This window comes from Carettochelys insculpta, chromosome 16 (genome assembly GCF_033958435.1).
Source record: "Carettochelys insculpta isolate YL-2023 chromosome 16, ASM3395843v1, whole genome shotgun sequence".
NCBI lineage: Eukaryota > Metazoa > Chordata > Testudines > Carettochelyidae > Carettochelys > Carettochelys insculpta.
In genome coordinates this window covers 4,859,816-4,879,980 of record NC_134152.1, presented here as the reverse complement: position 1 = coordinate 4,879,980, position 20,165 = coordinate 4,859,816, and the positions used below count along the sequence as shown (strand labels likewise).

Below are 20,165 nucleotides of genomic sequence, written 5' to 3'. Positions count from 1 at the left end.
GAGTGGGGCTGGGCGCACAGCCCAGGGGAGGATGGCCGGGGGAGTTGGGTTGGGGACTGCCTAAGCCAGTGCAGAGCCTGTGGGGGGTGGGACAGCTGCTGCCAGGGGGAGGGGCTCTGGGCTGCCAGAGTCTGTGCTGAGCCCACAGGTGTGGGGAGGACAGCCGAGGGATGGGGGTGGCTGCTCCCCTGAGGCTGCGGGTGAGCATTGGTATCTGTGGACATTCATAACTCAGGGAGCGCCTGTATGTTTAGCACCAAATAATAACCACAAATAACTTCTCAGAAAGCTTTTTCTTCTTAGTGGAGACGAAAGAAGGCATGCAAGGAAAATTAAGAATGCTAGACTGGGGTATTTTTCCTTTAATCCCTTTCTCCATCAGAGACAATAATGGACAAAATGTAAATTAATTTAATTTAAAATTAAATAAATTTTCTTCTTTGTCATCTCTGTTGTCTTCTTCTCCCCTTTTTTCCCAACCAGAGCTGTGTGCTGGATCAGGCTTTACAGGCTTTTGCTGCTTCAGCTCTCACTCGGTGTCCAGTCCGTCATCCTGTACACAGCCAGCCTACCATTTTCTTTGCTGTCCTTTTGTTTTCTGCTCAGAAATATTAGTTTCAAATGCCTCCCTAACAGGATTCCCTTCATTCATCCTTAATACATGCCTATATTGTCTCACAACTCCTCTCTAATACCACAGACTTTGGTTTCATGCCTGATGACATAATTTTGCATATGCTCTCACTGCCTAAAACATCTTATTTTAGTGGATTAAGATTTACCATGTACCTTTCTTTGGTCACCCTTGTGTCTAATCAGTGTGGCCTGTCCAGGGCTTTGAATAGCTGTCCCTTGACTGGTCTGGGCACTGATTTACCATAAATCACTCTACTGAGCCCAAGCCATCCTACTTGTTAGGCTGAAAGGTTTCTGCATTTTTGCCATGGAATTGTCACAAGCTCACCACTGTCTAGACAGGGTCTGCCGGTACTCCACAGAGTAGCAAAGATACCTGTAGTCTCCTTGGTACTTGAACAGTTTTCTCCAAATCACAGAAGGGCCAACCAGTATTCCCTTTAGCTTCTTTTCAAAGGTGTAGAAGTGAACATACCATCTGACCTGTCCCATGGAAGCAACTGCAGGAAAAGAGGCATGTTTTCTGCCTGCAGTTTCCAAGATCCAGAGTCCTCAAACCAGATTGTGGAATTGAAATTAAATCTTATGACCCACAATGCAGATTTATGAAGCACATCGTCTCTCACTGTTGCAGGTACTTGTTTCAAAATGAAATATGACACCGTGTATCTTTTGGGGTGTTCTTCAGCAGTGTCTGTGGCGCTGGAAGGTTTTATGGTTCAGTTTTTTAATTAGGAGAGGGATGGCTGCAGGTTGATTTTCCTCCACTTCTTGTTTCTCTGCCTTTCTTTAAAGGATTCGCCCCTTTTGCTCACCCCCTGGAGATTTCTAAAAACTTGCCGCATACGTAACCAACAGCAGTGAACTGAAGGCTCTTAAAGACTCCGGACTTTCCCACCTACATTATACAGAGAGAATGGCTGTCATAACTTCTTCAGAGGGAACTCCTCTAACCTCTCAGCCATCTCTGAGGTTACCGCTGATGAGGATGCAATATCTCCATCTTCAGTGAAACAATCACAAACCAAACCCATTTGGGCTGCGTCTGGGAGTTTTTGAAAGCTGAAATCTTGGGACTTGCTCGAGACTCTGAGGGAAGAGAAACAGAACAAACTTTTCAGGGCAGCATATTTTCATCTTAAGAAAAGATTCCTTTTTCTCTGAATGCCAAGTGTTCTGAACAGAGGGCTTGATTAAATGAAAGCAAGAGATGATTGTTATAAAAACAATAACACTTGCTGTTCATTGAGTTGCTTCCTTCCAAAGACATCAGTGAGCTTTACAAAGAAAGATGAACTCCAGCTCCTAGCTCCCTGTCAGGTGGGGAAGTCTGGTCATTGCTGGCTGATGAGGAGGAAAAGGGAGGTGTAGGAAGGTCTGTTTGAAATAACGAGTCAAAAGTACTTTCAGCCCCCTATTCGCTAGCACCAAACTTTTATCATAAAACACAATGTTACTGAACCCATTACAGCTCTGTGTCAAGGGTCCCCAGGAGACCTTAGAATGAGAGCAGAGGGAGGACTTCTTGGAGCCATTCCACTGACAACAAAAACCTCATGAAACAGGCATACAGTGATCTTGTTGTGTCTAACACAGTGTGACTCATTACCATTGGAATGACCTGACCTCTAACTACAGAGCTTCATGGGAAGCTGAACTGATAGGGCAGCCTGGCAGGGAGCTGGGCAACAGAGAAAGAAATGCTCTAAGTCGCCTGTGGGCTGGATGTGGTTTGCCAGGGTTAGTCCCCAGTGGGCCACCAGTGCTTTATTTACAGGTTTGCTAACTCTGGCGAACCACCTCTGGCATATTACCTACCCCTGCTCTAAAGTAACTGGAAGTACAATATGGAAATCACTTACGAAGAACTTTGCTAAGGTGCAGTTAACACTATTGTTGCAGACCAGTGCCTCCTGTTCTCTAAGCTCTTCCTAGTCCCATATTCCTGTGTGAAGAAGCCAGGAAACACCCGGTTAAGTCGCCGCTTTGTATACCATCCAAACTCTTCCCCCTTAGGGATGCCACCAGCCTCTCAGGCGTGGTCTGTCCTTGAATGCTGCTCCTACAGAACTCTTCCTGTTTGTGGTGATTTATTTATTTAACCAAATAGTGAGAATGGGGTGAAACTTTGTTCAGCGGGGGCAAGGTGCTGTGGTGACCCTGTGTCACCTGTTCCCTCAAAGCCCCCTCCACATAGGACATACGTCAAGGTGGGGAGAGGCTGGGCAGTCTGGGACACTTCTTGGATGAAACCCAGTAGCACAGCAGGCCATGTGGGAACACTGCATCAGTGTAATTTAAAACAGCCCCTAAACTGCTTTAAATTCCACAGGTGACCATTTTAGCTGTTGGCCAGGTCATGGTCAAGGGCTGAGAGGTGACTTAGAGCTTAGACCTAGTTCCCTCCCAGGATTGCTTTCCTTAGCTGCCCTAAGGATGAACTCAGCACGGGCAGGACTTTGGTTGCCAACCAGTACAGTGTAATGCAAACACTGCTTTCTTTATATTTTGTAAGGCCAGGTCTGGGCAACAAAGCCAGCAAAATAACCTTGCTACACTGGAGGATTAATATATTTAAAATCAGCAAGATGAAGTTTAAGACAAGTGCAGGAAACTGGGTTTAGGAAGGATACATCTAACACACAACATGAAAACTAGAGAATAAGCAGTTAGGTGGCAGAACTGCTGAAGAGGGTCATGGGGGACACACTGAATATAAACCAGCAGTTTGATGCAGTTGCAGAAAAGGCTGATCTCACTGTGGAGTAGATCAGCAGTAATACAATGTGCAAGGCCTGAGAGATAACATTCCCACTCTACTCAGCACTGCTGAGGCTTCAGCTGCTGTACTGTGTCCCCTTGTGGGCATCACACGTTAGGAAAGACGTGACAAACTGGAGAGTCCGGAGAAGAGCAACTCAGGAAGAACCATTAAAAAAACTGGCCAAGTTTAGTTTTGATAAAAGACTAAGTGGGGACCTGATAACACTCTTCAAATACATTAAGTGCTGTGCCCCCTACGAAGGACAAGAAGTAATTATCTGCAGCAAGGGGGACTGAGGTTAAATAGAACTGGAAAGGTTCTCCTCTGAAGGACTGTTAAGTACAACATGTTGCCAAGAAGATGCTGGGGAATCCCCATCCTTGGAGGTTTTTAAAAACAGGTTTGATGAACATCTGTGGAAGACAATTTAGGTCCACTGAGTCTTGCCTCAGCACAGCTGGCTGGACAGGGTGACCTCTTGAGGACCTTTCCTTTCATTTCTGCAATTCTGTGAAAATAAGTGTCCTGGGAAAAGTCAGTTATGCCAGTATAAGGGTGTTTAACATCAGGACTACATTTGGTGCAGTTCTGTTGGACAGAGACCATACCCCCAAACCAGCAGAGCTGTGCCTGCAAAAACCCCTTGTGTGCACAGAGTTAAACCAGCTCGAGCGGTATGGATGAGGCTATAGAGAGCTGTACTGTGCTGTCTCTCTGCAGGTAGGAGCAGTTTGCCGGGGTAGTTTACCATTATGCCTGTAGTATTTATGGCGGAGTTCTCCTCCAACAGACATCATTACAGTAACTCCAGAAACAGACAGGGACAGGAGAGCATTTGACACAATCAAATCTGATAGGGAGTTTGGCTGAAGAAGGGGGTTGTGACCTGGAGCAGCAGAAGGGGGTGCAGGCAGGATCCTGAGCTTCCAATGGGTTTTCTTTTTTCTGGTCTAATAGCAATTATATACATTTGTATGGAGAGTTATGGAGCTCAGATGCCTCAGTGGAAGTGTCTCCCCCCTTTCCACTGAGGTACATTAGTCACTCAAAAGGTGGTTGTGGGGATATTGTTACGTTCATCCCCACAAGTCTTGTGAATTCATACAGCCCCCCAGCTCTGTAGTATTTTGATGGCCTCAGTGTTCCCTGTCAGCTTAGAGACAGCATGTTGGCGATGCCTGTGCAGGCCAGTGTGAGACTGGAAACCAGAAGCTTTGTCAGCATGAGTGGCAGTCTTGGATTCTTTGATGCTTTGCCAGTTTGTCAGAGGAAGAAGTCATGGTACAGGATGCTGAAACTGCCAATGGCTTTGTTCAGATGAGTTTGAATTTCGTTGCTTTTGTGTCTCTTGATTATATCTTTAGATTCATGAAAATATAACAAGCCAGTGGGGATTCGCAGATGCTCTTTATTACTCTGCGGAGAGAATGAAAACCTCTGTAGCCTTAATTAATCTAAATTTGCTCCATACGGGACTCTACCAAGTTTACGTCCTGCACATCACTGGGCTGGATTCCAGCCACTGAGGGAGCCCACCAGGAGGTAGTAAGTGTTTGTTATGGGGGAAGAGGAGGTGGGGGGAGCAGTTGCTGCTGGGAAAATTGTAGGCAGGAAGTGTATTGAAAAATCTGACATATGCATATTGACATGCATGAATCTACAATATGTCATGGCAGAAGCAAAAAAAACTCTAATACAGTCTTCTCTGTGCCCAGAGGAGTAACAAGGAGCTCTCATCTGCCCAGTGTAATTGTAGGTCAGGGCAAACATTTTAGATGGGGGTCACCCCCAAGATTTTGGTAAGTGGTGAGGGGCTGCACTTTCTATGGTGGGTGGGCCTGGGATGGAGGTTGGGTTCAGGAGAGGGTGTGGAATCTGGTAGGGTGTTTGAGTGCAGGAGTGGGTTGTGACCTGGGGCAGCAGATAGGGGTTTAGGGTTGGTGAGGGGATTCTGATGTGGGGAGGGGGTGCAGGTCTGGGGGGGAGCAATGACCTGGGGCAGGGGATTGCGGAGGGTTCGTGCGGTGACCTGGGGCAGGGAGTTGGGGATGGAAGAGCATGCCTCAGGCTCCTGGCGAGGTGGGCCACAGAAAAGATCAAAAGGCTTGGTGGGCCATATTTGGCCACCCTCTCTTGGGCCATTATATTGTACCCATGCCTGTCCTAGATGCTAGATCCAGCTGTTCCTCAGTTTTCCTGCATTTTGTTTTTCCTGAACTTGCCTTTGTAGCTGCCTTGCTGCCAGATCTGGATGAATACGCCAATAAAATCCAGGCCACCAGTATTTCCCACCCAGAGGCTCTGTAACTATGCATGCATCCCCCTGTAGTTTTTGTATTGCAGACAAGCAGATAGAAGGAGATGCTTTGGGAGAGGTGAGTCAGAGCATCATCAGGGACGGTTTTATTCTCACCAGGAGCCAAAAGCTGTTTCCACAAATGAGCTGGAGCTATTCCCAGGAAAGAGCAGTTAGATGCCTACTGGGGATGTTGGCCTGCACTACAGCTTCCTAGTGTCCTACTGCTCCAAAAGAGAACTGGCCACTTCAGTGCTTTGGGATTCCAGGGTTTATCTGCCTGTTACTCTACTCCTTGTGTTGAGGGTTCGGGTTTTAATTTAGGCATGTGATGTAGATAGCTGGCACCTGTGTACTGGAGGAAGCTGCTCTGGCCTGCACCACTGATGAACATGCCACGGAGATAGCCTGGTATCATTCTGTATAAATCCCTGATGCAGCCACACCTGGAACACCGCATGCAGTTCCGGTTGCCCTAGCTCAAAACAGGTGCATTAGAATTGGACAAGGTACAGAGAAAGGTAACAAAACTGGTGGGGGTAAGGAGCAGTTGCTGTGTGAGGTGAGATTAAAAACCCTGGGACTCTTCAGCTTGGAGAAGAGATGATTAAAGGGTGGGGTGGGATAGAGATCTCCAAAACCATGAATGGTGTGAAGAAAGCGTACAGGAAATATCACCTACCCCTTCATGTAATAACCAGAACAAGGGATCACCGAGTGAAGGTAATAGGCAGCAGGATGAAAACAAACAAAAGGAGGTATTTCTTCACACAATACACAGGCAGCCTGTGGAACTCCTTGCCAGTGATGTTGTGAAAACTGAAGGTATATCCGGGTTAAAAGAAGAATTAGATACATTCATATCCGTCAATGGCTACTGTCCAGGACAGTCAGAGATCCATCCCTTGCTCTGGGTGTCCTTAGACATCTGACAGCCAGAAGCTGGGAGTGGATGAATCATTCCCTAATTGTCCTGTTCTGTTCATTCCATTCGAAGCTTCTGGCACCAGCCACTGTCAGAAGACAGGATACAGGGCTTGATGGACCATTGGTCTGACCAAGTGTGGTCATTCTTACGTTCTTAGTCTACAAATGGTTGCCAGGGAATACCAAAGCCATCTGCTGAAGCCTGGGCTCTGGGGTGTATGCGCTGAGGTGGCCATGTGGTTATGGAGGGGATTACAGCTCTATGACAGGCGCAGCACCAGCCAGGACTGAGTCTTGAAAGGGTTCATTTGTTGTGCAGGGGACGTAAATGCGCTTGGGCTGAGAGCATCCTGCTTGCTCAGGAAAGCACCTCTGGGTCCAGTGAGGGCATGGTTCCCATTTGCCCAGCTCCTGGGGGACCTGAAAGAAAGGTGGAGTAGCAGGAGCTCCCCCCTGCTGCCTTTTGATCTCTTCTGCAGGAGCTCTCCAGCCATTGGCTGAGCCATCAGTGGCTGTTGTCTGGCAAGAGGGGGAGAGGTCTGCAGCAGGGTACCCATCAGGTTAGCCAGGGACTGTTCTGCAGTGCCTGCCTCTCATCACCTCTCCTTCACTGGCCTCTGCAGTGCATCAGGGCTGGTCCCCATAGGGTGCAGTTCAATGTTCCCTCTAATTTCTTCCATCCGTGTGCGCACTGAGGCATGTGCAGATGTGCACCACCAGTAGAAATGCACACTGCTGGCTGGGGGCAGTCTGCTCAACAGCTGGGCAGCATTTGACACTCTCCTGGGGGCCCACCCCAGCTCTCCGCTGACAGGGAACACTGGGGTGCAGCCACAGAAAGGCTCTCTAGGGGGTCTCTGAAGGCAGCATGGCCCTCCTCTGCCCCAAGGGAGTTCCAAGTAGTTCGAACCCAAGTGCTCACATTAGTGGAGGGGACAAGCTGAGCCCCAGTAATCTCTGTAAAAGCAGTCTCACTTTTAGGGAAATTCCCAAGGAATTTAGACTGATTCTTGAGCGCAACCACAGCCCTCACAAGGAACAGGACTTGCTTAGAATTCCTCACTCACTGGAAATCACTAAAGCCTTCCTCTGTCTCTCAGCTGGTGTGAGGGTACAGCTAGGAAAGCTCCAATCTGAATGCGCAGCTTTCAGACAGTGTACAGTAGACTGTGCGCCCTAGGCATTCCCATCAGAGAAGGGAGCTGCTGGAAACACAATACGTTGCTGATACGTCAGCAATCACTCTGCTGACTTTACATGGCTGGATGGAGACCAATAGGGACATCACACGAGTCTAGCGCAGAACACAAACCACCTCTCAGCTAATCATGTTCATTGCTGAACACACTGCTATGCAGCAGATGGGACTTTCAGAAGGACACTCTGGCAACAGTCCAACTTCTCTTCATGCTTTACATGAGGCTGTTATGAAGCCAGGAAGCGTCACTGAGAAGCCTTTACCAGACTGAGACACCTGGGCATTGAGGACTAGGCCCTGAATGGCTCCAGCTGTTTTACATGGTTGGAGCATGTGAGGGAGAGATTATTGTGGCATGGGCATTACTTATCATGGAGATGTTGGAGATAACAAATTCTGTGGGTGGCCAGTAGCACAGGGAGCGTTATGTGCAGCAACTGCTGCTGTACCAAGCTCTCTTCTCACCCACTCAGGGTCACAGACAGAGCCTTCCTTACCCTCAAAATGGAAAACAGCTGGGTAGCACTTCTGTTCCTGCTTACAATAGGGTTGTGTGTCTGGGGACGACTGCTTTCTTCAGGGATGTTCTCCCAGAATCAGGAAGAGCTGCAGTGCAAGAAAATGTGTTTGATGCAATGGCTGTAAGGAATGAAACTTTCCAGAATGCCCTGAGAGCGGACTAAGACTCCAAAGGATCAGTGACCACATTCCCTGCATGTTCTGAGTTTTGAAGCACTCTATTGCCATCCCTAGGTGGACTTTGTGTGCTGCTGTGACACTCCTCTGGCCACTTATGGGGGCCAAAGTCTGCTTGTGGATACCATTCTCCACCCCAAGATTTTCATACACCTCTCTCAGAGGCCATGACATTTATTTCTGTAGGCTCTGTTTTCTGCAGAGGCTGGTGCAACCTGCAATCTGCTCTGCAGGGCATCAGTGACAAGCCCCAAGCATAGAAAAGCTGCTCCATGCACAGCACTGAGCTCATCTTTTGCTGTGCACTGCGTGTCATTCACGCTAGTATACACTGGGTTCACACTGTGCAGTGTCCATAGCACTGGGGAAGCTGCCCCACTGCCTCCTCAGGTCACATGTGCTCCATGAAGGAGAAGGGAGCCAATGTGAGTGAGTCTGAATGGAAACAAGGACATGTGTAGAATATTTCTGCAATAGGAACTGCAAGGTTAGAAGGAACTTCAAGAGTCATTAAGTCTAACGCCCTGCCAAGATGCAGAATTTTGTCTAAACCATCTAAGGAATGTGAAAACCTCCAGTGAAGGAGATTCCACAATCTCTTAAGGAGTCTTTCATTGTCCTAGTGTTCTTACGGTTCAGAAGTTTGTTCTGCGACTGAATCTAACTCTGCTCTGCTGTAGTTTGAGCCCATTGTCTCTTGTCGTGCTCTCTGGGGCAACAGAACAACTTTTCTCCATCTTTTCATGGCAGCTTTTCAAGTATTTGCAAGTATAATCTATCCCATCTCTCCTCTTATCTCCTTTTTCCAAACTAAACATTCCCATTTCCTTCAGCCTTTGCTCATGTGGCTTGCATTCCACTCTTATCTTTGTTGCTTGCCTCTGGACCCTTTCCCATTTTGCCACATCCTTTCTAGAAATTGGTGACAAACTGCACACTACTCCAGCTGAGGACTAATCAGTGCCAAGCAGCACCGTACTATCATCTCTCCTGACTTGCAGCTATGCAACCTAAAATAGAATCTTTATTTTATTTGCAAGTGCATCATATTGTGGACTCTCACTTAGTGCAGAGTAACTCATCAGGCCAAGTTGTGAATCTGACCTGTCTTCGGGCTATGCACCTTTTCTGTATTCATAGCAGCAGCATGTCATGGGGGAGGGCATACAGATTGAACAATTCACCATTAATCCTGTTTTGATGCAGAGAAATGAAATTGCTTTTTGACAACTGGTTCCAAGCTCCATAGCTGGTCTGCTTGTGGGTGGCTGAGAACCTCCTCTTAGTTGATGTTAGTACTAGCGCAGTTCTCTGGACAGTATTCCTGGGACACATCGTTATACCAGGGTTAATGTCTGAGGGATCAGAGAGCGGTGTTGTATTTGGAATGGCAGTTTGCGGCCCCTGTGGACCTTGTGAGAGGAAACGCATTGCTAAGTCAGAGAGCAGGCGATTGAGGGTTAGGGTCTGTGCCTAGCCACAGACAGTTCATGCACATGTGTGAGTGTGGGGGGAGGTGAGGAGAAGAGGATTCTTGTGGAGCTGACACTCCTGGTTTTGCCGATGTTGGGGATGAGGGGGTCCTTGACTGGCCAGCAGTACAAAGATTATTATGGGTGTGCAGCTCCCTGCACTACCAAGGGGCAGGGAGATGAGATGGTTCTCTGTGCCTCCCTTTTGCAGGGCACAAACTGGAGGGCAGTACCCAAGCTGGGGCTTCAGAAGTCCTGAGGGGAATATAGCCTTCAGACCTATAATAGGCCCAATCTCCATGTAAAACTTTTAAAGATCTTAAGCCCTTGACATGATGGAGGACTCTCATGGAACACCCTGTCTCCTGTCATTTGGCATCCCACGACAAGGGAGTAACTATGGGTCAGGGATAGTGGTGGAAACCAGCTTGGTTTTACATTACAGCTACCTTCTCAGCCAGTTCAGAACATTTCTGCGTTTACTAGCTGTGCTAAAATACATTTAAGTCTTTGCTTTATCCTCAGTATGTTGCTGTTGTGCACCGAGGTTCTTAAGCCGCTGCGGAACTTAACGTGAACTCTGCTGTGCTTGGTTCTGTGATTAGAAACTTTCAATGCTCAGAGTTCATCAGTGACTAACTGGAATTTAAGTCAATAGACTAAATAACCAGTCAACAAATTAGGCAACAGGAACCTGAAGGTAGGCACAATAAAAGCAGCCTGCCCAAAATGGAGCCTTCATCATGGGGCAAATATTCATACAAAGATCAAGCCCAGTTGGTCTACAACAGGGGGATTTCCTAATCCTAATGATGGTGGGTGTCCTTATTCTATACCTTTAGTATATTAATAACCTCAACTTATTATAAAATGTCAGTTTTATTGCTCAGCCACATGTGTGGTTGTGCATCTGTGGATGCCCTGTCCTAAAATAGCCGGAATTCTCCAGGTCGATTTTCTGCTGTACTATTTTATTCAGAAATCCCCTAACTCTCCAATAATTCATTGTCTTGGTGGGCAGCTGACTTATGCAAATGCTTGTAGGTCTCAAAACCTTATGCCAACTGCTTGAGCCTAATAGCTCATAGGGTAGAGGCCTGTATTCTTCTTACTTTACAGCTCAGTAAAATATCTTTAAGATAGCACTATGGACTACAGCCCACTGTCAAGTGTTAGCATGCAGGCCTACCCCTTGTAGGTTGCTGGGCTGGTCAGAGGTGTGAATGAAAATCGGCTGGGTTCAAGGAGCTGCTCCAGCTACCCAACCCTTGAACTATCAGAGGGCAGTTTCTCCAGGGTGCTGTGGTGACCCAGGAGAACCTCTGGCCTATTGAAGGCCTCCTGGAGGGAGCTCAGCCCATGACACTAATGATAGGCAAGAGAACAGGGAAGCTGGCCAGAGATTAGACTTGATAGTTGGAAAGGAAACAGGCTAAGACAGAGATAGTTTGGGCAGTCAGAGCAGGGGGAGGGAGCTCACTCCCCTTTCTTATTTGCTGGCTGATCCCTGCAATCAGCTACTAACAAATCTCATCAGATCAAGTTAGTTTTGGAGTCTGAAAAGGTTGGTCTTGTGGTATGAACATGAGCCTGAGGTTTGGGAGGCAGTGGTTCAGTTTCCTGTTCTGCCACAGCCTTGCTGTGTGATGTTGGGCAAGTTAGCAAGGGTCACACTTGTACAGGGATTTAGGCTCTGAAGGATTTTCATACACACACAGATTTCAGTGGTGACACTAAACAACCCCACCCCAAGCAGGCACCTGTGCACACAGTAGAGGAATGAGCACAAGCCTCACCCCAAGCACACACCTTAATTCCTGTATAAGCCTGATCCTTGGCTCCTTTGTTCCCATGTGTAAAACAGAGCAAACAGCACCTGCTGGGTGCGCAGATGTGAATATACTGACGCGTGTGAGGGATGCTATACTGATATGCAGGACCACCGATAGACTATTGTCTCTTTGAGTCAGGCTGCTGATCTATGTGTACCAGTTAAGAGAAAGGAGGAGAGTTGTGTGAGATTTTCCTGAGAGCTGGAATTAATTCTGTATAGTTCTTAACTCCTGGCACTGAGTAAAATGTGGCCCAGCCATGGCTGAGAGGAGCCTATGTTAATACAAGTTTTTGTTCTACAGGGGAAGGGGCGGCAGTCCTGCTCCGTTCCTTGGAACCTCTTCAGGGCCTGGACACAATGAGACAGCTGCGAAGTGCTCAGAGGAAAGGATCGGCCAGACTCCTGAAAGACTGGCAACTGTGCAATGGCCCATCCAAGCTCTGTCAAGCACTCGGTATTAACAAGACCTTTGACCAAAAGGACCTGACTCAGGACTCAGCAGTCTGGATGGAGCCTGGCTCAGAAGTACCAGGAGAGCAGGCTGTGGTGACTGCAGCCAGAATTGGTGTCAGTTACGGGGGAGAATGGGCACAGAAACCACTGAGGTTTTACATAGGAGGGAACAAATGTGTGAGTGTCAGAGACAAGGTGGTAGAGAAAGAGCGAGCTGCTGCAGAATAGAATAGAGGGAGGGGAGTGGGGGGCAGCCTGATCAGAACTGGACCATTGGTAAGGCCTGTGCTTTCATTAACTGTAAGCCCCAGGCCCTGACCTGATGGGGCAGTGCTAATTTGAATGCTGTTTTTAAATAATAAACGTGCTTTGTTACAGTGAAGTGAGCAAGGTGGAATATCTGGTCGGCAGTTAGCTTTTGAGAGCCAGGCTCACTGCCAGCACTGGCCAGGTCCTCTGGGGGTTTCTAAATGGCACTGGACTTGCTGGGTGGGCATTTAAGGTAGGGCCTTTGACTCCTAGATGAAAGTAATGAGATTCCACATGGCTAGAACCCTTCCAGTGTGCGCCAGGGGAGTGGGGGAGAGATAGGCAAGGGGGCGGCTAGGTTCATAATTACATAGACAATTCCATCTCCTGCCCAGCCTGACTCATTCCTCCTTGCCAATTGTCCCCAGTGGCAGCACCCAAGGATGGTCCTGTTTGAGCCAACACCTAGCCATGTTCCTTAGTGGAGAGAAAGCTGGTGAAGATAGGGAGATACAGGCCCCTTGGGGCCAAGGACACACTTCCAGCTGAAGCAGCACAGGTGTTAAATGCTCTCAGCATTGAATTCCACAGAGCTGGTTGAGGCCTCCGCGGCAGAGGCAGCATCGAGGAGGCTGAGAGAGGTATCCAAGTTGCTGTGAAGCAGGCCCTGCAAAGAGTTACAAGGCTAAAGGACAGATTCAGAGGAGGTATTTAAGCATGTAAGGCACCTCAAGAGGCAGTAAATCCAACAGTGGCACATCACTATAATTTAAGCCACGATGTAAGTTACACAGACCTAAGGGATGGTGCGGACATAGCGACTGCAACTCCAGGACACACTCAGCAACAGAGCATCTGCACCAGTACCACTGCATTTGTGCTGCTGCAGGGATTCCAGTGCAGACCAGCCCCAAAGAATCGACATTTTCAAAACCACTGCTCTGCTGCTTGAATAGAGGCCCCCAGTTCCTGCCACACCACTGCCCAGTTAAAGGGCAGTGTTCCCAAGTCAGCAACACCAAGGTAAAACCCGTCCCTCAAACGCCCCACCCAATCTGTGTATGAGGCAAGGAACCCCAGGTAAGGGGCATGCACGTGAGAGGCACTGGCTGGACTGAACAGCTTCTCATGCACACCTCTCTATCCACACTGGCATGTTTCTTCTGGTTACAGTGCTCCTTCCACAAGCAGGTCAAGGTTACCCCATCTCCCCTCCTTTCCCCATCTGTCCAGAGGAAGGCTGACTTGCTTTGAGGGGTGCTGGACAGGTCAAGAGCAGGGGTAGAACCCCTGGCAGCTGTGACCCTGCCTCCTTCATTAAAATTTATCTAAACAAAATATTAAGACAGAGGGAGCTGAAAATAGAGCAGGGCAGTTCCCCATCCTTACTTCACACAGTCACCTCAAGAGGACTGGAAGACCGAAATCACTGGGTCCTCATGGTTGGTCACTACCAGCACGCTGCGAAACTTGTCGAAGAGCATGAGCAGCTGGGAACGGCGCATGTTCTCGTTGTACATGATCTCCTCCAAGTGGTGCCGTCCGCGGAAATAATGCAGCAGTCTGGAAGGGAAGCAGAGAAGGTGAGCTTGCACTCCCACCTCTGCCGTGTGCACAGGTTCTGCACACCTAGTTCACAACAGGGCTTCAGCCCCTGAAACAAGCTGGAGACTGAGCAAATCTTTTCAAGCAGCAGATTAACCTCTAAGGCCAAGTGATACAGAACCCTGACCCCCAGGGCAATTTGCCAAACATGAGCCTGAAGAGAGAAAGAGAGTGAGGTTTCACAGACTAACTATTGAGTGACTCCATTTTACAATCTCCATGGTTTGGACCAATCTACTAGCCAAGGCCCTGCACTGTCACTGGGAATCAGCTATGGAGCCTGCTCAAATGATCCACTTCCCCCTAGTCCAATATTGCACAATAAAGGTCTAGTTTATCAAATACATTCACTGAGATCAGTCAAGACAAAAACTGGCCCATGGGAGCTGCCAGGGCAGGCAGAGAGATCTGCTGCCCTCGGCCCTTCAAAAGAAGCACGGAGACATGCTTATAGCCCCATACACTACTCAAAATGTCTGGCTGCTGAGTCAACAGGCAGGGAGCCTGCTTCAGTGGCCCACTACATTGCCAACTAAGAGCCACCTAGGGTAAGTGCCACCCGGCTAGAGCCGGTATTTGAAACCCTCCTGTACCCAAACGCTGCACCCTCTCCATTAATATAGGAGGAAAGTGAAACCCATTCCCACTTACCAGTTTCTTGGAGTGGCTCCCTATGAAAATTACTGCCCATCCCTGCTACAGAAACATCCCGATCTCCCTCTATACCAGGCAACTGCAGGATGTGTGATGTGTTTTAAGACCAAGCAAGGCACACGCCACAGTTAGGCAGTTTCTGTAGCTTTGAAGCTAAGCTCCTGCACCAGTGGAGGCTGTTGCTTGGATTTTCAGATCTTTGGGGCTGATATACTTATCAGTAACTTGGAATCTAAATAATCCTCTGAGGCCCTGAGCAACAAGGCTCTCAGGCACTGTTGAAATGCTACTGAAGACTAAGAGCAGAGTTATGCTTGCAGTCACCATCAGGGGTATGCAGCTAGCACAGCTTATGTTTCCTCACCTCTAACACGTGGTTTTAAAGGACGGAGGCACCAAGCCAAAGCACTTTTCCCAAACCATCATCATTCCAGATAGGCTGCTTCTCACCCCAGCCACGCTGCACCGCTTCCACAGCGTACATATATTGGCACTAGATTGCTACCATGAAAAATGTATGAATGCTAGGGTACACACTCAGGTTGCCTGTAAATAAGAGCAGGACACTAAGGAAATCTTTGGATACTGAGTACAGGTAGTTTGTTGCTCTAATTTTATTTGCGGGGACAAGCTGAGGCCCGACCACACCCTGTATGTGATGCAATCCTGGGGTAAAAGTAAAAGAGCACACAATTCAGCAATCACACTGCAAAGCCACAACCATGCTTCCCTTTGAACTCCTCACCTGTTCTGCTTCTACCATGGTACCAATTTCAAGCAGCCACCAGGACATCAGTTTAGGAATCCTCCTGGGCCCACAACTCACATTTTCTCCTTTTTGACACTTGCATGATTTACTTTCTCAACCTGCTAGTAAGGGAGTGGACATCCCCAGCCCAAGAGAGCAGCCAGGCCCTGCTGTGAATTTGTGACTGCTCTCAAGCTCCCAACTCAAACTAGGAAAGCAGATCAGCAATCCAAGGGAAGATGATTTGGTTAAGTCCCTCATTTTGCATAAATGCCAGGTGACTAAAGTCTGTTCTTAGCAGGGAAATTCTGGCTGTGGATACCAGGGCAATCCTCTGGTAGCTTTAATGTCCGCAGAAAACAGGCAGAGCCTTGGTTTGTGAGGTCTTATCCAGAAGACATACACAGATTTATCTTAAGTAAAAGGATAAAGCCACTGACCCTGCTCTGCTGGAATTTGACCTTTGTGATTAGTACTAGGACAAAGTCACTCTTCCCTCAAAAGCATTGCATACATATGAGCTACTTCTGCTTCATTGCTTCATGTGCACAAGGGTACAGTCCCACTCAGAAATGGTGACGTGAGCGTGTCTAGCCACACACCATATTTTCGAAGAAGAGACAATCAGAGCCTTACAGAGCTCGCCCCATACTGAAATCAGCAGCAGAGGCAAGATGAGCGCCCTGGCATCCCTCTTGCTGCATACAGAGACATGGTGAGCCAATAAAACACTGAGGCAAAAAGTCACTTTGTAGAGCAGACGTGCCCAGCGAGCCCCCCAAATTCACATTCCCTGTTCTTTGCATTTAGTCTACACAGTAATGTCCAGTGCACTGGGAACCATCTCACATATGCTGTTGGAAAATGGTTGCACAGGTTGTCAGTGTCTGTGCTCACCATTCCAGACTTACGTCACCAGATGAGTCTGCGTCACAGACTGTGTGGGCTGTGTCACATGTTAACACTACCATACCCATGGTACTAACCCTACCTACTGCTTCTTGCCCATTGATGTTAAAATACTGGAGATGGAAAATACCATTCAATCCTTCTGTTCCAGAACATTACTGGATGTAAGGAGACACTTCGTTCTCCACTGCAGTTTTCTAATTTCCAACACCTTCCAAAGGAGACTGTTCCACAATCAGTACAGCTCCCTATCTCTTGTTATAGTCACTAAATACCGTTCATCCCCTGAACTACTGGGGAGGAATAGCTGTATAACAGTAAACCCTCCTGCACATTTCAAATACTTGGCTGTTCCTTATGAGACATTCCCTCCAGGCCTTAGTCATTTGTATTCTTCTTCAAGTGATTGCTCATGTCCATTCCATTGCAGGGGTTTGAGTTGGGGGCTATAGGTGATGGCAGGTGGTGTTCTGTTGTTGGTCTTCTTGGGCCTATCTTGAAGTGGCTGGTTTCTGGGCATTTGTCTGGCCCTGTCAAGTTGTTTGTTTACTTCTCCTGGTGGGTAATTCAGTTTTATAAATGCTTTGTAGAGGTTCTGTAGTTTTGAGTCTCTCAGCAGGATTAGAGCAGATGCGACTGCATCTAAGGGCTTGACTGTAAATGAGGGATTGTGTGGTGTGAGCTGGATGGGAGCTGGAGGCATGTAGGTAAGTGTAGCAGTCAGTGGATTTCCAGTAGAGGGTGGTGTCGATGTGGCCATCAGTGATTTGTACTGTGGTATCCAGGAAATGTATTTCTCGTGGAATACTCAAGGCTGAGGTTGCTGGTAGGATGCAGGTTGTTAAAATTTCTGTGAAATTCTTCCAGAGTCTCTTTATCGTGGGTCCAAATGAAAAAGATGTCATCAATATAGCATAAAGTAGGAGAGGGGTAACGGGACAAGAGCTAAGGAATCGTTGTTCTAAGTCAGCCATAAAAATGTTACCAGACTGTGAGGCCATGCCGGTGCCCTTAGCAGTGCCACTAAATCTGGAGATACAAATTGTCCCCAAATTGGAAATAACTGTGGGTGAGAACAAAGTTACATAGGTCAGCCACCAGATTTGCTGTGGTAACATCAGGGACAGCATTCCTGATAGCTTGTAGTCCATCTTCATGTGGAATATTGATATAGAGGGCCTCTACATCCATGGTGGCAAGGATGGAATTGTCAGAAAGGGTTCCAATGTTTTGTAATTTCCTCAGGAAGTCAGTGGTGTCTCAGAGATAGCTAGGAGTGCTGGTGGCATAGGGTTTGAGGAGGGAGTCTACATAGCTGGACAGCCTGGTAGTAAGGGTGCCAATACCTGAAATGATAGAGCATCCTTTGTTTCCAGATTTGTGGATTTTAGGCAGTAAATAGAATAATCCAGGTCGGGGGTCAGATGGTGTGTCTGAGTGAATTTGGTCTCGAGTAGAGGCAGGGAGTTCTTTAAGCTGATGGTGTAGTTTCTTTTGGAATTCCAAAGTGAGATCTGAGGAAAGAGGTCTGTAATATGTAGTGTTGGATAGTTGTCTAGCTGCCTCCTGTTCATAGTCTGACTTATTCATGATGTCTATAGCAGCCCCTTTGTCAGCTGGCTTGGTTATAATGTCCGAGTTATTTTTGAGACTCGGGACAGCATAGCGTTCAGCACAGTTGAGAATGCATTTCATTTGGTGGTGCTTGTGTATAATTTCAGTGTGTGCACGGTTGCGGAAGCATTGTATAAAGAAATCTAGACAGTCACTACATCCATTGGGGAGTCCACACAGAATTCTTCTTCTTTTGGTGTCGGTAGGGGGATCTAGCGAGTGAGACTGATGCTCATTGGTGTGTTGGAAATATTCTCTTAAATCGAGATGATGAAAGAAGGCCTCAAGATCACCACAAAATTGTATTAGGCTTGTGGAAGTGGTGGGCAAAAAGAAAGACCCCAGGATCAGAGAGACACTTCCACTGGGTTAAGTTTGTACCTTGAAAGGCCACCTGTTCATTAAAACCTCCAATGATGAGGATTCTACAACTGCTCCAGGTAGCTTAAATTTTTCCTGATATGCACCCTAAGTCTCTTTTGATGCACACTAAGGTATTTCTTATCCGACCATCCGTGGACATGGAGTGCGATAGATCACCATCCTCTTTAACAACGTTCTACATATTGGAAGACTTATGTCCCCTCTTGGCCTTCTCTTCTCTAGACTTATACCTTTCCCCACATTTTCAAACTACATACTTTTGTTGCTCTCCTCTGGACTCTCTCCAATTTGTTCACATCTTCCTGAATGTGTGGCACCCAAAAATGGATACAGTACTCCAGCTAAGGCCTCAACAGTGCCAAGGAGAATAGAATAATTACTCCCATCTCTCACATATGACATTATTGTTACTCCATTCCAAAATAACATCTGCCTTTTTTGCAGCTGGATTAGGTTTTCTTGTCAGATAATGGTGAAATACTTCAGAGGCCAATAGAATTAGGGAGGATATTAAACAGAATATGTTAAAGTTAAATATTTTTTTAAACATCAGCAAGTCCAAATAAGTCACATAAAAAAAGTTTTAAAAATTAGCCAAAGAACTTTCAGGACAGTTGATATTAATATTTAATAAATCTTGAAATAATGGAGAAGTTCCAGAAGACTGAAAGGAATATGTTATTCTAGTATTGAAAATGAACAAAGATAACTCAGGTAATTATAGACTTGTTACCCTGATGTTATTTCTGGGGAAAGAAATAACAAAGAATAGCTAATATGCAGCATAATTAATACCAAGCAACATGATTTTATGGGAAAAAGTGTCAAACTTAATGTTGTTCTTTGATGAAATCACGTTTGGCCAATAAATGACGACATAATATATATTGGAATGTCCATACTCTGAGTGTCCCTAATTTGGGAACACCCGGGGTACAGAGGAGAAAGCGTCTCTGCACACTGCTGCTTCCCTACAGCTGGGAGAATGGGCAGTTCGCAGAGCCACTTCCCCTGAAATTTTTCCCTGCTAATTCCATGGCAGCAATGGATACATCAGGGAGTGGTGGGAGACAGGGAGCCACATGTGCCCCTGGGAGTGGGACATCAGGTAGGTTCCCCACCCCACCTCCAACCCTCACATGCTAGGATCCTGCAGTGCCCCCCACTAGCCCAGCAGAATCTTTAATTCAGCATGAACTCTTTCCCAGGGTAGGTAGATTAAAAAGAAGTTTTAAGTAAATTTGAAGTTCTGCAAGGGGTCTGAATACTTCACAATAGTCTTATTAAAATAGTGTGATTAAAAAAAAAAAAGCACGCATTCTGGGGAATCATCCAAGGAGGATGATTCTAGGGGAGTCCTGCAGGGGATCAGTTCTCAGTCCATTGCTCTTCAGTACTTTTATCAGTGAACTGACAGAAAATGTAAAATCATTGCTGATGAAGTTTGCAGATGATGAAAAGATAGGTTGGGTGATAAATAAGGAGGACACCAGATCACAGATACGAAATAGGGTCCTACATTTATGAACAAAGAATGTAGGCCAAGATGGGGTAACGCATCCTGGAAAGCAGCAATTCTGGAAAAGATTAAGAAATTATGGAGAAACCAAACTCCAGAGCATAATGTTCCAACTCCACAATGTTCCAACTCCACATAATGTTCCAACTCCACAAACCAAACAGAGCATAATGTGATGCTGCAGCTAAGACAGTAAATGTGAACCCC

At 47.0% G+C, this 20,165-nt stretch overlaps 2 protein-coding genes across 13 annotated transcripts in view; one reads left to right on the top strand and one right to left on the bottom strand.

Moving 5' to 3' along the window:
* MPG (N-methylpurine DNA glycosylase) overlaps positions 1-13,903 on the top strand; it is a 36,371-nt gene extending 22,468 nt beyond the window's left edge. For all 3 annotated transcript variants that reach the window (XM_075011171.1, XM_075011168.1, XM_075011170.1), the window contains one exon: positions 12,125-13,903. In XM_075011171.1, the coding sequence (XP_074867272.1) occupies positions 12,125-12,504 (380 nt within the window). In that variant the 3' untranslated portion in view covers positions 12,505-13,903. The remainder of the gene's footprint in view (positions 1-12,124) is intronic.
* The window catches only part of NPRL3 (NPR3 like, GATOR1 complex subunit), a 74,067-nt gene continuing 54,249 nt past the window's right edge, over positions 348-20,165 (bottom strand). For 6 of the 10 annotated variants that reach the window (XM_075011157.1, XM_075011158.1, XM_075011162.1 and 3 more), the window contains one exon: positions 348-1,725. In XM_075011157.1, the coding sequence (XP_074867258.1) occupies positions 1,560-1,725 (166 nt within the window). In that variant the 3' untranslated portion in view covers positions 348-1,559. Of the gene's footprint in view, positions 1,726-8,318; positions 8,428-13,914; positions 14,089-20,165 lie in introns of all 10 variants that reach the window. The other 4 variants (XM_075011160.1, XM_075011163.1, XR_012647810.1 and 1 more) reach the window with 3 other exon arrangements.